This window comes from Amphiura filiformis, chromosome 8 (genome assembly GCF_039555335.1).
Source record: "Amphiura filiformis chromosome 8, Afil_fr2py, whole genome shotgun sequence".
Lineage (NCBI taxonomy): Eukaryota > Metazoa > Echinodermata > Ophiuroidea > Amphilepidida > Amphiuridae > Amphiura > Amphiura filiformis.
The window spans coordinates 55,963,069-55,982,407 of NC_092635.1; the positions used below are offsets into that span (position 1 = coordinate 55,963,069).

Consider the following 19,339-nt stretch of genomic DNA (forward strand, 5'->3'; position numbering starts at 1 on the left):
GGATACATCTTTGAAGTGAAAAGGTCTGTTCTACTTGATGGGATGTGGATCTCTTAGTAACTATTTATTTGGCCACAAAATGGCATTGTTTCATACTCAAATAAAGGATCCAAATAACTGCAACCACCAGGTCTTTTAGTAATTTGCGTGTCTGTGGTATCCAGTTTATGCATAACTCAAAATGTCATGCACTAGAGTTAGGAATACAACAAATATGATTTACCAAAGTAAGGGCCTCATGCACCATAGTAAGGGTTACATGAGAATTTGACGACTTTGGAATGAAGACCTTACACTGCAACTTATTATAACTCAATCATATTTAAAAAAAACCATTTCAACTTCATAAATATGTTGAGCATTATTCTGAAATTACATGTGTATTAATATTGTTACAAATAATATTGAAGTTTAGCAATTTTTGCCTGCCCTTTTAGCACACACTGCCACCTAAATATACTGTAGTTTTTCACAATCATTTTTTTCACACAAAAAATCTCACATTTTTCACTTATTTTTAATTTTTCCAAAAACCTTTTTGCATGTTTCTAAGTTTGTGAAAAGACTAGTTAATATTGTGCACAAAAAAATCCACTTTTTTTCAGGAGACTAGTGTCATGACTTACCTGGGCATTATGTGCTGACAGCGAAACCCTGAGTGGTGAGACTGTCCTCTTTTTGCTGATGTTAGCAGCGCTTAGGCTTTTGCTGATGTTGGTTGCGCCTAAGGTTTTGCTGATGTTGCTTGCGCCTAAGGATTTGCTGATGTTACTGGTGCCTAGGCTTTTGCTGATGTTGCTAGAGCCTAGGCTTGCTGGATTCGAGTTAGCTTTGTTGAACTCCTCATCTCTGCTGATGTGATGGTTTGCCTGGTGATTCTGACCGTCCTCGCTGTGGTGTTTCCGTCTGAACTTCTTGATGCCGCAGTTTTTCTTCTTGCAGGCGCATCGCACCGGGAAAGTGCTGTAAATGGCAAAACAGACATATTAATGTCAGTTTTTTATTGTAACATGAACCAAACACACTTTCAAGGATATATAGTATCGGCAGGCCTTGAACAATGTTTTATTTCTCAGGAAGATTTAGAATTTCCCTCAAAATTGGCAATGTTTTCCACAATTTGGTGATTCAAAATCCTTCCCCCTGAAACCAAAAATTCCTCACATGCCAAGTTTTCCCAGTCATGAGCACCAATCTACTCCATTTAAAAAGAGAGATTGCTTTATGATTGGCACTCTCAAGCATACAACCATATGGCACCTCTGACCTCTCCTAATTACATCAGTGGATACATAACCCATGTTTTGAATTTGTAACATAATCCGAATACAACCCATCTTGGTCCCAACCACAGCCATATTAGTTGACTGAAGTCTTGTCTCAACATGTTAATACCAGCTTAGCATTGTAGTGAATAATCACAAACTGGCTCAAATGACACAAAACATGTGATCTGCTTCTAGCTGGCAAGAGTTCATAGTGCATGCAAGTGTTAGGCAATGCAATTCTTCCCTTCTGAAAACAAAACCACAACAAACTTACCACGTTCTGTAGTTGTAGTCAAACCCAATGGTGACCTCCGACCCTTTGGCGATGCCACCGAGGGAATAGAGTGAAAGATGAATGGTATTGTCCTCAAACGAATGACGGATCTCTGCGTTAGGATTACACGACCTCCTCACGAACCTTGCCTCGTTGCCGTACAAGTTTGCATCGATGCAGATGTCCAGCTTGGAAAATTTGGAATACACAAGAATATGGGGGTTGGGACTGGGGAGGGAGGATGCAAGAATAGATATCAAATATTTAGTTACATGCTCATCATCATCATAATAATAATAATAACTGGTAATCGTTCATATCAACACTTGAATGGGCTTTTCCATTTCAAATCCATTCACCTCCATATGGACCGTAGGTTTCAAACGAAGTCGGCCAATTCGGGTATTTGAAATCCATACTTCCTGTGTTGGAGATTAAGGTCATGTCTTCCACAGGGGGTATATGGATTTCAAATAGAATAGCCTAATCCAAAAATGTGGCAAGTGCTTTGTTATTACTTTGCACTTTCAACTTTCTTGCCGCCAACAGACAATGTGACACATACACATTAACTTGTTCATAGTGTCCCTAATATCATTTCCCTATAGCACAGATCGAATATGAAACAATGAAGAAAATGACCTTGTGCATATTTGTGGTCATCAATTAAATTACTTTACTTCCTTGTTTATATTAACATCATAAATTCCAATAATATGGCGAAATGATGATATAAATAATGCGATATACAACGTTTAAGGAACCTGCATCAAAGTTTCAGTTTCAATCTCTCCGATTATCAGCCATGTTGTTTGCAACCGACTGGTATTTTAGTGGTATTATTTTAACAAGATGGGTGTTACTCACAACCCCCTCCCTGTAATTTAAATATACCCTTCCTATTAATGGATCAACACTTAAAATGTTATGGACCAAAAAAATCCTTTCACAAACATACCAAGTCCATTCTTATATCATCCATATATTCCAAAATCCATTTAGTTGAACACATTGGTCATTCATTTCTTAAGATTTGAAAAATTATCAATAAATTCCTATATTATACTATTATTTTGTGTATTATATTTCATTAAAAGTGAAATCATATCAGGATGCGACAGTTTGTTGGCAGCTCTTCCCTGAAATGCCAATCTGCTGCCATGTCTAGATATGAATTAACCTGACCCAGGGATAACAGATGTTCAGGCCTTCCATAGCCTTTCCTGTGATTTCTTTCACTCTCATGTTTCTCTTCTGTTCATTGTTTTATAATGAGTGAAAATCAAAAACTGGAAAAGTTAAATGAATGTGCAGCATACATATATGCGACTCGATCCGGTCCACTCAGGCCAAAGCCGGAATTTTTGAAAATTGAGTTACTACCATTACCAACTTGCACAGAACCTACACATACTGATGTTGAATTCCCCAAGTCTCTTGAATAATTGGTTCCAAAGTTGTGAACCTTTTATATATCCATTTTCTTATGTTTTCTGTTTTTCTCCTCAATTTTTGCCTATATCTCATCATTGTTGCCGACATTAGACTGATTGGATCAGATTTGGTCACATATATCCTATCCACTTGGAGAAGAACACCAATGAGAAATTTTAATGGAAACATTTTCCCCCAAGGAATGGCATCCTAAGTCCTCAGAAAATAAATTATCATGTTGCCAAGGATACAAGGAAGCATTAATCTACATATCTGTGCATTAATGGATTTCTTGCCTACACATCAATTACTCAAAATAGAACTAGAAGAAAAGTGATTTTTAATGTATACACATGTGTCTGTGGGGGTGGATGTGCAAGAAGCAGTATGAGTGATATTATACCCGAAGTTCCCTCAGCACAAGGGGCATGATGGCGCAGAGGTCTATGACGGCGCAGAGGTCTATAACTTTGACTTAATATAGGTCATGGGTTCTAGTCCCCATAGATCAATGTCTTGTGCACTTAGGCAAGGCTCTTCACCCCTACTGCCTCTCCCCACCCAGATGTACAAATGGGTACAAGACCAAATTTGATCCAAAAGCCTTCACATAATTGTCGACACACAGACTTTCTGACTGACACACAGAATGATCGACTAACGCACAGACTGACTGACATATGACTTGTGATGCCATTAGGTATTTTCCTTCAAATAACCTAAAACAGAGAAAATGTGGAAGAACATTTACCTATTAAAGAAAGGTAACTTCTTCTCTAGCTGCTCACTCAGCATCACTTTTCCTTTATACTCTATAATAAACTCGTTCTTTTTCAGATCATCTGTGGCCACCAGACCTACGCCACTCTTTCCCAACTTGCCAAATTCGGCTTTCTGACCAAGCGTTCTAAGTTTTGGTTGGCGTATGCTGTTTATAGAGGGCGCCTGTTTCTGACAGTATGTGGCTACCAGGTGTTGAATGTCGGCACTGTACTGATTGAAGGCTGCTTCCTCGTAACGATCAGTATGCTCCCTGTGATTTAAATAATCGGAAAAATAAAAATTACAATGCAAAATGAGCATTATGTGATGTGTTGCACTCTGGTACACAGGACCAACATTAAGATTACAAGAACCAAAGAGGCAAATTATAAATGTGAAACATGAATGTAAAACCAGTTTTTAAAACAATTCATTCATAAAATAAGCTAGCTCTTGCACCATCTTGTTACACTGTTCAATTAATGTCTCACCAGAATTAACTTTATCAATCACTTTGACAACTAATTCAATACTCTCATGTTTTTACAATATTTGAATATACACCAGGCACAAAAAGAAACTCGTCAGTTATATTCATCCTTGCTGTTCAATAACTTGATAATTTTGGATTATTCTGAAATATACATTTTGTTAATTGGACTTTGCTTTCTCATTTGACACCCTGTTCGTGAAAAAGCGAACAGAATTGACCAAGATATGCGCCTCCAAAGCCTCAAACCCCAAAATCAAAAGTTGCATTTTCAACGATTTTCAATGGGAATGCATCGTTGTATTGCACACAAGCACCACGGGCCAATAATGCACACAGTGAAACAGGCATAATTGTATCGTTAAAATTGCAACTTTTCATTTTGGGGTTTGAGAGTTTGGAGACGCATATCTTGGTCAATTCTTGCTCAATGTTCACGAACAGGGTGTCAGATATAATAATCCAAAATTATCAAGTTATTGAACATCAAGGATGAATATAACTGACGAGTTTCTTTTTGTGCCTGGTGTATATAGCAACAAACAGGACAATAATAGACCTGTGGTATGGCTTCAAGCCAGCCCATGCAAAATATAGAACATCTAAACATTTTGAATGAGAACATAGGACAGATATATACAGTGGTTATCAGAGACCAGTAACTATTATTAAAGGGGGAAGTCCCAAAGAATTTTTGCAGGATGTGTGCATCATTTTGAAATGGTATGTCTATACATAATATACTGGACAAAACACCGCTAACCTGCTAAAAATTTACATCAACTGCATGTGATGTGCCCAGATATTATTAAATTACATAAAATTCACTGGTGTAAATGAAAAAAAAACATGTTAATTTCCTTAAAAAATACAAGATATATAGCCTGTCAACATGACATCATTCATCTCATGAGCTAACAATCAATAAATAATACACCTGTTTTTGCCACCTGTCTCTGGCGCTTCTTTGTTCAGACAATAAGCACACACCGATCAAGGATTTCCGAGGCTGAAATTTCAGCATGCGTGTGGCGGGTCAATACGGGGGTTAACAGATGTCCCAGCTCCAGTAAACACCATTTCAACTAAACTATCATTTGGGTAGGTAGTTTTTCAATTTAGAAATGATACATGCTCAATTGTGGCATCTAAATCAGACACACATTATTTTTTCAAAATATTATATTAGGACTAATAAAATTGTGCTAAAACTGTGACCTTCTTTTTACAACCCACCACACATGCTAAATCCTTTTTCTATTTCTCCCTTCAAACCATCTGTAATCGTAAATCGTTTCATACACTTTTTTAAATACTGTTAAAATTGTCCACCTACTCTGAATCATCACTCCACGGTGGTCTTGCTTCCTCATCCATTATCTGTATATTGCTTGATGAGTCATCTGATTTGCCACTCAGCTTTCTACTGTGTCGTCTCTGTGAGGTGAATTAAAGTACACAAGCAACAAACACAAAAATAAATAACTCTCTCATGTTTAGTAATCAAGTCTCTTGTTATCAGTGGAGAAGAAAATGCAATCAAGAAGCTTATCACAATTATAGGCATACAAACAACTTATAAGTGTTTGTCAGAATTGTAATATAATTAAAATTTGCAGAATATGAGGACAATATTTTGTTTTAATACTGACAATAGAGTAGTAGACTATGTCGATGATAATCACTACCAGTTTAGGCCATGTCGTCTGTATCAAAATCGGCTATTGCACAAGATTTCACATTCATTCGTTCACAAAAACAGCATCAAAACTATTTTTTCCCCTCTTCAATTCATACCAAGTTTGTTCCGTTTACATATTTGCTCAGGCTTTACCGCTTCAACACAAGAAATTTACCACGTAAATCCAAGTAAATCATTCGAAGCATATGAGCTATTCCAGTTAAAATCCATACACCCCCTATGGAAGGCATGATCTTAATCTCCCACACAGGGGGTGTATACTTCAAGTGAAGTCTCCCATTCAAGAATTCACACTCCCTGTGTGGAAGATTAAGTTCATATCTTCTACTGGGGGTGTATGGATTTCATATGGAATAGCCCAAAGATACAAAAAAAAAATAACATGGCTGGCTCATTCAATGTTTTTAAAATGGTGGAACAATAGCTGCCTCTCTAGAATGCCTGGATATATCCAGGTACAAAGTGATTATGGTTGTTTGTTGCACAAATCGAGTTGATGGCAGGAAATCGTAAGTTGTGCACTCTTCCTGAATAGGCTTTTTAATGCTCTTGGCAATTTCCCGTAATAAACGCAGACTTGTTTGCCCTTGGGGTTGAGAACAGATTTGCACATCGCATAGTGTACATGTAAAACAATATAACTATAGTGATTACAACTATCACTTTACAAATGTTATCATTATCATTACTGCAAGTCTGTGGTATCATAGATGCAAAACAGAAACAAATATATCATATGCTCACAAATGCGTGACCCATCACAAAACATGGCTGTTGTCTCCAAAAATGAAAATCCAGATTTCTTTCAATATATCGTCAGCCAATTACGATAATTGCCCAAGTCATTTTTTTTTGTAATTTTGAGAACGAAGTACAAAATAGGGCTCAAACATGCATTTAAACATATTTATTCACCAATCATTTCACAAGAACATGTGATAATGAGTCAAATTAAAGGGAATAATCAGAAATAATTAGGGTGATTACGTTAGTGATGCAGGCTTGAGCCATATTTTTAACTTTCTCAAAATTACAAAAAAAGACTAGGGTGATATTTACAGTACATATTCCAGTTTTCTTTCCTTTATTTTATTATTATCATTAACCCTAACACTGACCCATGCTTTTTGGTATCGGAAGTCAGAGAAGATCCGAATTTTTCAAGAAGAAGAAGAATTTTGACACGGCACCCCGGATTCGAACCTTTGACCCCTCGCATGCCAAGCTTAACGATCGCGGACCGGTAGCTGCTCGGGTTATTGCTGCCCGCCAGCAATTCCGTGAGCATATCACACTTCGGGTGATTGCGTCATCGCAGACCCTGGGATGCATGCATGTTATGAATTTTTCATCGTGGTATTTTGTGGTTTTTACTGGTGTTAGGGGTAGAAGGGGTGGTCAGATTTTTTCATATTGTGTTTTGTACCTCACATTGAGGCCTGTACAAAAAATAATCTGATTCCCAAGTTTACATAAAATTGCACTAAATGTTTTGACATAAGAACCAAAAACATGTTGCTCAACAGCCCATAGACCAGGCAGTAACCACTAGGGGGGGGGTATTCATAACACATAAATGGAGCACATTTCAGGCTTATTAAAAATTTCACTGGAATTGTGAGAATATGAGCTTTCTACTGATTCTCAGATCTCCATTTTGATAGATTTTGATAGGATAAAAACGGGGATGAGGCTAGCAATCTGGTTACACCCCTGAAAGTCTTTCAACAACTGCCATGTTTCACTAAGATCACATTAGCAAATTATAATAATGGTAAAAAAAAACACCTAAATATGGTTTGCCTCACTTTAATTAAGGGCGTACTACACCCATATATTGGTTTGATTGGTCTAAAAAAATATTTTTTCATTTATAGCGAGGCGATATATGCACGGATCATGTGAAATAAAAAATTTTTAAAAAAATAAATAAAAAAGGTGTCTTTAAACCATTGTATAGTAAGTCATTTTAGCCCTATATATTTTTTGTTTACCGTATCCTGGTAACTCAGATGCGTGTTTCATAACAAACCATAATTTATTCTTTTCAACATGTTCAAGTAGGGTACATGAATAGAATACATTAAATCCTTTGTTATACTCTCTATAGAAAATCTAGTGGTGCTTGCAAAATATATAACACTGAATAAATTAAATAAACACTTACACAATAGATGCATAGTCATTAGTCAATTTGATATTGATGTTGTTATTGATGTGTTGTTAGGAGAAGAAAAGGCTATTAGGTCACCGTATGTCAGGTTATAGGTCAATTGGTTCAGGTCAAATTTAAGCATCAATTTTGAATACACATGTGAGAGTCTGTGATACAAAATGTATCATAATGAGGAATAATTTTGATATTCTGTCTTTAACTGGATATATATCGAGAAGTGCAAGGTGGATATACTAATATACCTTGGGATGTAAATGGTGAGTACAATTTAGAATGCCTAGTTGAGATGGATTTCACAAATAAATATAAAATAGTTACCAAAATCACAAAAGCTAAGCTTACGGAAAACTACCCAATATGGTGGTATAGGTGACAAGAAATACAATTTTTTTCAACATTGCTGTAGTATGGTTGTGGTAACCTGTTACCTGTGGCTTAATTAAGTTTCAGTGAAATAATGTCATAAGTTAAAAATACAAAATATAGCTCAACATTGAAAATAGAAGCATTTTAACCAGTTCCTTTTTGATAGTTGAGGAGCACCAAGTTCATGAAGTCATAAAAGAAATCAGGAACCACTTATTCCCATTTTACATATCAACTTTATTTCCCTAACGTGTTAGCAACACATATCCAAAATTTTAACGAAATCCGTTGATATTAAGCTTTCCAAAATGAAGTGAATTTAAATCATCAGTGATGTACCACCTTTTGGCTTCTACTTTTAAAAGCATGTAAGCTACGTTGATACCGATGCCACCAATAAAACGAGAAGATTTGCCCCTTCATTTTGCATACCACTTTGTCCAATTTTTTTGTAATTTCTTCACAAAATGCAAAAAAATGCAAAAAAAAATCAATGGGTGTAGTACCCCCTTAACATGACAAATGAAAGACAATGAATATGCATTTTTATTTTTTATCTTTTAACCACATAGACACATACATGCACACAATATCACAGATGGATTACATTTATACACATCATATTTTAAGAAACCAGAATATCCTGGTTTCTGTGAAAAAAAAGAATGCCATTAAATTTGACATTTGCCTAGTATGGCTTACTTTTCATAGAAAATGGCATCTAATTTACCATCTATTGTGTACTATTCCTGAGAAATCTCCTCAAACTAGTAACCTGGAAGACTCGCTCACCTTTTTCCTTTTATGATGCTTGTCATCCCCATGTTCTTTCTCTTTGCTTCTTTTCTTCTTTTTCTTCTTTAATTTCTTGTGTTTCGCAGCCGTCGTGAGGGTCAGGCTGGTTGGGGAGTTGGATATGGCCATGTACGTTGTGTTGGCCGATGCTGTTGTCTCCTCTTCCCCGCTGTCACTGCTCGAGTCTGTTGAAAACACAAACAACATATGCACAGACAGTTTATAAACATGCAGCTGAACCTAACCAAATATCACCAAAACTCTGACAACACAGTACAAACAACAAATCATTTCTTGTTATTTAGGTGTGTACTACTTTAAACACAATCAGCATTTTTGAAAAACATAATAAAGAGGCAACACAGAACTTAAACTGGGCAATAATTGTAATGCATTTTATCAAGTAATGCATTTCAAATTTCTTTCACCACTTTTGTATGCGCCATCTTCTCAACACTACAATGTACCTATATTTAAATGCACCCTCTCTTACCATCCACATGTCATCCCCAAACACACCAAAGCATTACTTAAATCCTAAAAATTATTTTTCCCATTTATATGCCAACTTTTGTTCAATTTCACTGTATACAGGGACATTTACAAGAGGTTTTGATTTTCGATTTCAATTTCAATTTCAGAACTGCAAAATTAAAAGCCTATGAAAATATTTTGTATCATATAGGCTCCATTGCGTGGCTGTTTGAAACTGTGGCAAATCTAAAACAGCTACTGCAACATCCCTCTATGCAGTGTGGTTGGCTCCATTCCCTTTCCAATTTTTCAAAACACTCCTGTACAGTTTACATGTACTATACTAAAATGCAGTAAACCTTTGACGAGCGCGTATTTTAAGGATACATCGCGTATTTACTGCGTTATATGCACTTGTCTCTGATTGGCTGCTAAGGCGATATGTTGTTGCTGGTGGAAATTTATGAATGGACTGTACGCCGTACGCGTTGTTAGCGCCGAATTTGCAACATCACGGTAGTCGCGCTCGTCAAAGGTTTGCTGCATTTGAGTATAGTGAGATGATCAATTTTTTTTTGACAGCTTAGGGACAGATCAGTATCAAGGAGGGGAACACATGCGGGATCATTCCAAATTGTTCAGGATTGGTAAGGTCTGGTTGGTATTAGTCAGGGAAAGCCAAGATCAGGATGCTAAAAAATCTTGCCCCACAGGGCTAGAATGAGAAGAGGATGGAAAATGTGAATCCAAATATTTTTGAATTCCCTTCAAATATTGACTGGTACATTAAATTGACATTTCAGGTCATGCAAAGCAGTGAAAGCACTTCAATGTTCCTACAAATACATACAAATTACATCCTTTCATATACTGTAACTTCCAATAGTTTACATCACTCACTCCCTTTCCTTACATTTGTATTTTGTCAACACAAGTTACCACTCAGTAGATTCAACCATACATACTTTTGAACACAACAAATAAAGAAAAAAATCTGGAAGTTGAAAAAAAAAAACCTGGAAACAGATTAAAATCTTGCCTCTCACACCCCTGCACTCATCTACAATCTGCCTAATCACCAGACAAACATCTTAACAATACCCTGTGTAATTGACTAATTAGTCGGACTACGACTGTCCTGCAATTGTTAATAACAAAGATCTAATCAGCAATAATCATCATTAACGACCTATCCACCCACCTGAATTATTGATGATTAACTCCCTTTTCTTGCTCTGCAATTCATGCGCTTTGATGCAGTCAACTTGTCGGGGCTGGCACTTCTCACAGAAATATTTATCCGGGATGTTGTTGAAAAAAAAATTCCAAAAAAAAAAAATTCCAAAAAAAAAAATTGGGGGGCCTAATAGACAATATAAATACTTTGCATTGCAAGACTTACTTAGCAAACCAAAAACAAGATGTGTTTCATTACAATGCAGTTTTTGTCAAAGCCGTTTAAAAAGTATAAGTACCAGCAACTACTGTATTTACACATGGCATGATTTTGCACTGCTGTATAAATTGATTAAATCAATTTTAGTAAGTGAAAAAAAAAATATTTATTTCAACATATTTTAGAGAAAATCTTGGGATTTGGTTAGTTGAGGAGCTTTGGACCTCAGATTCCAACGGCAAAATGTTTAGATTTTTCAAAATGCCCTACAAATAACTGATGTACAGTTATTAACCTATAAATACATGTAAGAACCCAATACTGATATACAATGTATCTGCAAGCTACACACTGTATGTAAAACATACATTTGTTTTTCATTTTGCTTGTCTAAAATAACAACCATCAAATCTAATAATACAAAATGAACTGAAACATGCTCTCACCATATGCATCTGGTCTCCCCTTCATCCTTATGCTCAGTGGGTACTTCAGGAACGGGTAGGATAGGTATAGCAGGAGGAATTAGACTGGGCACAGATATAGGTTTCTCAACGTCCAAGATGCCGTTGGTACCCGCTACAGCGAAAACGGGAGTAGCGGCTACCGAAACAGGGGGTGGGGACTGAGGGGGTGTTGGGGGAGGGGGTGCTCCGTAGTTATGGTCCTGCGATAAAGAAATTAATTGAAATCTCTATGAATTGAAATCACCATGTAAACAACATAGATGACTGTAAAATGCTGTTATTTTCATATTTTGTTTTGAAAGTTTGTTTTTAAATTGCCCAATATTTTTATTTTGCAGACTTATTCCAAGTACAACGCAACTCTTTCTTACAAAATATGTTTCACATTTTTATTATAATTCACTTCCGAAATTCATGAAAATGAAAATTAAATTACAACATTTACAGCACATTCACTTGCTATATTTTTGAACTAGTCACTTCATTCATCTTTGGATATCATATTATTATAAGAGAATGAGATAATAGGATTTTACTTGATAAATTCATTTTAACTCTGATGTAGCTTTAGATATAAGTAGATTTAACAATATTTGAAATCAACATGTTCTCTCAGGTCAACAGGATACTCAACACAATGAATATGCATTACATTTGTAGCTGAGAAAGCTTGAGTAAAAAAGATAATGAAGAAAAATTGAATTCTCAGACACAAAAAATAATGTGTTTACAGGCCTAAGTAAATAAATATACTAAATATTGCACATTTCATGATATCTGCACACTTCATGCAAAATCATTTGACAGTAAAAATAAAGTGAGAAAAAAAACATTAAGAAAAGGAAAACTCACATGAAACTCAAACAAAATATATCCAATAAAATCTTCAATTTCTTTTATCCCAAGAAAGTTAAGTACTGTGAAACGCTATTAAATTCAAATTGAAATCCTGATTCCTACCTGATACGGAAGTCCGACATAATGAGTGGCAGTTGTGTGGGATGAGTGGGACTGATGACTCTTGGCGTCTCCCGTGGCAACAGGCTCCTCTACGGGTTCAGGACTAATGAATACCACGAGGGTTGGAGAAAGAAAGAGAGAGAGAGAAAAAAGCAAGTGTGTGATGATTGCAACTCATTAGATGAATAACTCTTCAGTTGTATTACTTTGTCACTAATGTGCATGCGACCATTTAGTAATCGCAAAATTTTACCATAATTTTCTTAATAGTGCAGGCCGACAACTATTTGCGCCCTGTGAGTGGTACTGACCAGTGTACTGTATATTGGTATAAAGTAATTCCAACATGATAAAAATATTTCTAAAAGAATGATAACAAGAAATGTCTTTAAAAAGACAATGCCATGGATGAAATTCATGTTTCATAATTTTACATTGACAAGTACTTGGAATTGGCCGGAACGCTAGTAATTTTTTTGTGTGTAGCACATGCGCAACTAACCGGGTGGGAAATGTTGTTGACATACTATAGGAAATTCTCAAGAATTGTTATGTTGAAAGCTAAATTGAAAAAATGTGTGCTAAATAGGTCTACATTTAATTTATACTTGTACAAACAAAGGGATCAATGGAAATCACATCCACCGAGTTTTGAATCAATCCAACAATCTATATTCAGACAACCTTAAGGGGTACTACACCCCTCGATAAATTTGTGTCTATTTTTGCATTTTTCTCAAAAACTAATAACACAGTGGTAACAAAAGTTATGTATATTATAGGGGCAAGGAATCCAATTACTACACTGGAATTTCAGTGACCCAAGACAAGCGGTTTGTTATTTATGATCAGAAATAAGGTACCGCTAGGATGTACCTTGTTTCCTATCATATATACTGAACCGCTTGTCTTGAGTCACTGAAATTTCAGTGTAGTAATTGGATTCCTTGCCCCAATAATACACAAAACTTTTGTTACCAGTGTGTAATTATTTTTTGAGAAAAATGCAAAAATAGTCACAAATTCACCACATGGGTGTAGTACCCCTTAAGAATGTAAAACTGTTTATGTAAAAATGCCTTTAAAAAGGACTAGGGCGAGCAAATGAGGAACTGTCAAGATAAAGGTGTAGACTTTATGATATTGATAATACAGGGTTTTTTTACTTAAGAGCTTTTTAAACCCACATTATATGGATGCTGATAATCCATCCAAAGTGCCCCTGTTGGTCAGCTGGTTTTAGTTTTCTTAAATTCCAAAAATGTCCACATGCATGCACACCCCGCTCACACCCATGTGTGAATACCCCCCTCCCCCAACCCTGCACAACAAAGGTTTATAACTTTACAGTAGGCACTGGAGTTTCGCGCAATCGCGCAAAAAATCACGATTTTGGGGGTCCATCGCGATTTTGGTGGTCCATCGTGAATTTTGAGAATTTTGCCAAAAACAATACTTTTCAATGTAAATTCACCAATAATAACCTTTTTACAACATAACAGGCTTAAATTTTTATTCTTATATATTTTTAAGATGATAAAAGCCCCAAAATTTTGACCCACCTGCTGAGAATTGAAGTAAATTCTGCAATATTTGTAAATGCAACGTCAGGAAATCGTGCACTTTTGCATGCTTTCCGAATCTAACGCTGGCCTGGGGAAGTCCCGATTGATTTGTTTACAACTAAGCACATGCCGCTAACGTGCGGTTAATGTTTATTTAATTATTTATCACAACCTGACAATATTCAATTTTTAATATTTTAAGTTTATTTTCTCATAAATAATCTAGGTTTCCTTTATTAGTATTATTGTTACGATGAATAAAAGCAATTTTAAAGACAAAATCCAAATGATAACCCCTTTTTCAGTATTATTTGTGGTAGTAGCGTGTTTTAGTTTTTGTAGCATCAACAACACGTTAATTTAAAAAAAAGAAATGCGGAAGTGAAAGTACAAACGAAAATTGCTCAAGATTGACAGACTTTGCTCATGTTTTTGCACCTGTTTTTGACCACGTTTGGGACCAAAACTGATACAGAAATGAGAAAAATTATCATAGCTTAACGGAGATGGAATATCATCGGCGAAAATGCACTTTTATTTTTTTTTAACAATCAACATTTGATGAGGTGTAGACCCCGGGGTACGTGTGTATCGTGATAATCGTGAATTTCAGATGGACGCACAAAAATCTGTCTGGAAAACGCATTTTCGCGCTTTTTGACTTGAATTTTCGTGCATTTTCGCGCTTTATAAAAAAACGGCCGCGCATTTTGCCGTTTTAAATCGCGCGAAACTCCGGTGCCTACTTTACAGTGTTGATTTGCATATATACATTCTGAGCAATCGACATTCCATTTTTTTCGACCGGGGGGGGGGGTACATTTTAAATTTAACAACATGATCTGAAGGGTACTTACTCGGAGCCGGCAGCCATTATGGCGGTGCCAGCGGCAGTAGCAGTGGAGATGTGGTGGCGCAGGTCAGCAGCAGCAGCGGTGGCAATGTGTGCTGGGTGCTCATACAGTACCTGGCTCATCACGCATGCATTGAAACTAACCAAAGCTGGGAGGGTACAAGGCTTAATGCAGTCCAACGGACCACACACGTCACCCACATGGCAACGCTCTCCTACACCTCAACTCTGTAGAAATGACAAAAATTTATACAACATTTTGGTTAGGGTTGAACACCTAAATGGATGTTAAAATGCAAGTTTTAAACCACAAATTACAGAAAGACTTCGAATATATCATACCTTTCTAATAAGCTTTTCTGAATTTTGCAACATTGGATAATTTTCATTCAGTGCACTTCATAACTTCCAAAAAGGGTTTATATGTAGGCCATACAAACTGAGAAGGTAGTTTTTGGTTACAAAATGTATCCCTCAAGAAAAGCACTGTTGAAAAAGACCCAAAACTACTAACAATGCGAAGTTTACATCAAAGGAGAAAAAACACACTTTTCTCCCTCATCAATTCATGAAAATCCTCCGGACAAGAACCAAAAAATTAATTTTATTTGGCATAACATACATTTTGTATGGCTGCACCTAACCACATGCAATGATTATATGAATCAAAATTAAAATTTTATAGATATTCTTTTAGAGATCTTGCCCAGGTATATTATCTCTGCAAAGAAACACACACTGTTATTTCATTTTTTTTTGAGATATCATAAAATGTAAATTGTGTTCCATTCAGTGCACTGCTTGCTTAATTTGGGCTTATTACTCTGAAATCAAATATTTATTTAGCTCCCACACTCCAGTAATTACAGCCCCCACAATCCCTTTTTTATAGCGAGCCTTTCAGCTTTCCCAAATGCAGCACGCAAATATATTTTCATTGATTACTTCCTTCAATACTTTGAGACAATATTTTATTCGCATGAACTGAATGTTCATTTTCAATAAAATATTTCAAAAAGTGGCACAATCAAGAAAAACCTTCCAATGGCCCATGATTTAAAAAAAAATGCAACATCTAATAATGCACTGGTTTTAAAAACATTTCTTGGATAGATTCTGAAGCGAACACAAGTTACAAATATGCCCCTTTTGGATATTATCACTTTTTTTTGTTAACTTTTATCCAAATTTTTTAAAAATCAACCATGAATGATACATGTAGCAGCTCTTGGCTTTAGGTAATGATTGCAGCACTCGTCCAATATTTTAAAACTCATAGCTCGACCAATAAATATGGGCTCAATCGATCCAATTTTATATCAATATTTGTTTGTTTCAATATGATTGTACATGTGTGGATTGTAAAGTTTACAAGACTGAAAATTTATCCAATCTTATCTTTCTTTTTATTAAAACCTTTCCTCAAGTACTTATCACTCAGGAACTTATTATTATTATGATTCAATTTTATGGTATTATTTCTCCTTAAATTGTGCTTATATTTGAATTTCTAAATGTCACTGCAATGCACCAGCACTAATTGCAGACTTTTCAAAACATAATCATTTAGGGCAAAACACTCTGCCTGCTTCAATTCTATCACAGATCATATGGTGCAATAAAATGCTTTATTACTTCATGTAAGGGAACAACCAAAAAAAATCAACATCCTTTTGTTTGTGGGGGAGGCAGTTTAAGGTAGCTGCCTCGGATACAACACCCTTGCAGAAAAATACAGGAAAAAGCATACATTTGGGCTTACAAAGCTTCAAAACGGGCTGAAAATAAATAAAAGTGGGGACATTTCTAGTAACAAAATGTCTGAAATCAGGCATATGTCTGAAAACTTACTTACATCCCTAGCAATGGCTAGCATATGCCTAAAATCTTCCATTTTTAAAACAGATCAACTTCAAACTATGCTCCAGGTTCACAGGGTTCTTGCTTCAATTTCATGAATAAATTTAAAGACATGACACAACAGGCAGAACTGCACTACATGTACACCCACTCAGTCTCGCACAAGCCTTTACAATGCTAGCAGACATCCATGTACTAGTGTTGAGATTGATCTTCAAGTTCACAATGCGGCGAGACATGATCAAACAAAATTATTTACCTGCTAGTGCTAGACAGTACAGTTCCTCCACCCATCCCATCTATACATGTACATCAATGTACAATGTACATCCCTAGTCATGTTCAGAACTTTATTATACCGCTAAAACCAGTAGTTACATTGTACAGTAGCTTTTTAATAGAAATCTTGCAAAACCACATTTAATTACACAGCACACATTCGCCTTTTTTTTTTTTTAAATGACGGTTATTCATTCTACAAGCTTGCATGTATTGTTTGCAGTAAGTCCATACATTTCTCAGTTATACAACCAACCAACCAACCAACCAACCAACCAACCAACCAACCAACCAACCAACCAACCAACCAACCGAGAGTTTACACTTGACTTTCTTGGAAACTTGATCATAGTTTCGGCCTCCAGACCAACTGAGACAAGCTCTGGTTTCTTTCACTGGCTAAATGTATAATGTACATGTATGTACACCCAGACTGTTGTCAAGCCAAGGCGTTTTGAGGACACGTCCGATCAAACATACGCACATCATATTCTCATTCATCGCATAAAAGTATGTGGCTGTGCAAAATACACTGTACACTATTAACAAATCAATAAAATACTTTTAGGGGGTGCGGTGTCTGCACAATAGTGAACGTGTCGTGCAGGGTTCACAGTTTATCGCGTTTTCGCGTCCAGGACGCTTTTTGAACTCACTGGACCCGGAAAAAGTAAGATTTTGTAACCTGAATGGGTCCAGCAGGCTGTGCTTGGACCCGGAAAAAATCCCATCCAAGATATAGAAAATGTCATCATAGATCGTCATTGTGCGATAACCCAGCTCTCAATCGGCTCACAGCACATTTTTAAACAACTTTTCATTCATAAATTACATACATGTACAATTACAAATATCGCTGCAACATGATACACACCTCATCGCTATTTCATGCACAGATATTTGATCAGTGATACGAGGGGAACTGTGGAAGAGGTTGACTTGCGATATTTTTTTCGGATCGTGCAAATATTATGTTACAATAAATGAATAATACTGTCAACAAAACAGGGTCAATTCCTGGTGACATCGCGAAAACATTTTTTTGCGGTAGTTGTATATTTCAACCGAACAAATATAACAAAATAATTAGATGATTAAAGTAGTGCATGTTATTAGGTAGTAATTGTAGTTCTTTATGAGAAAGTCGGCCGATCGCGGAAAGTCTCTTTTTACCCAGTAATTTGACTCGACTTTGGTAAGTTTTGGGTGCCGAATTCGGCATACTTTCATATTTATCGTTTGCGCCAGTACTGAAAATACATTTGCGGGTGTTTCTGAAGTTTCGTACATAAGTACAATTTGGACCCACAAAAATCAATTTGGGACCCGCAAATTTCAACTAAATGGGATCTGAATGGGTCCAGCATAAAAAAGTGGACCCGGTTATTTGAGAGCAAACTGTGAACCCTGGTGTCGTGTATACCCATTTTTAACAGAAGAACCAAAGACCATGAGCCAAGATTTACCTTTACTCATTTACTGACAACAAATGGTCCACATTTCACAGACCAAATCACAGGAGAATATAATGCAAAAGTCAGGAAAATTAGTCCCAAACAAAAATGTTTGGTAGACTCATAACCGGTGCGATCTTACCTTTCCGATGTTGATTAAGATACTTCTTGCATCGATCCCGAGATGCGGAAAAAACCAATAGTCATTTTGTCCCACATAAATGAATAAATAACAAAACCCCGATCCCCGGTGGACTCACCCAAAAGGTGACGCCACACCATATGATCGCCCCTTATCCGACTTGGGATCCCCTACCGGACCAAACTTGTAGGGGTGGCGGGTCCGGGATAATCAACATCGGAAAGGTAAGATCGCACGGTTATGAGTCTACCAAACATTTTTGTTTGGGACTAGACTCAGTACACCGGTCGATCTTACCGCTTCGATGTTGATTAAGATACTTCTTGCATCAACATCTGAAAGATCGATCTAGCAAGTAACCGACGGATGGAGGTACAAGATTGGTCAGCATCTGATCAGGGATCGGGAGCGGTAACGATGGTTTTCAGCGAGGTCAGAAAATATTTTCCCCAACGGTCGGGAAAACAAAAAGACCACGCGATCACAGACATAAACCTCCTTACTTAATAAGTTTGGTGGTTAAGAATAGCGACACTGGTTCTTACCATGCTGAGTATTCTGTATAGTCTGAAAACCTGGTACCCGTACACCACCGTATTATGATCGCCGAACAATGTCCCGG

The 19,339-nt window shown here is 36.5% G+C and overlaps 1 protein-coding gene across 1 annotated transcript in view; it reads right to left on the reverse strand.

The window, feature by feature from the left end:
- The window catches only part of LOC140159621 (uncharacterized), a 44,003-nt gene that overhangs the window by 14,552 nt on the left and 10,112 nt on the right, over positions 1 to 19,339 (reverse strand). The window contains 9 exon segments of the mRNA XM_072183116.1: positions 627 to 963; positions 1,543 to 1,770; positions 3,728 to 4,009; positions 5,565 to 5,665; positions 9,265 to 9,452; positions 10,943 to 11,058; positions 11,584 to 11,804; positions 12,565 to 12,667; positions 14,987 to 15,210. Coding sequence (XP_072039217.1) covers positions 627 to 963; positions 1,543 to 1,770; positions 3,728 to 4,009; positions 5,565 to 5,665; positions 9,265 to 9,452; positions 10,943 to 11,058; positions 11,584 to 11,804; positions 12,565 to 12,667; positions 14,987 to 15,105 — 1,695 coding nt within the window. The 5' untranslated portion in view covers positions 15,106 to 15,210.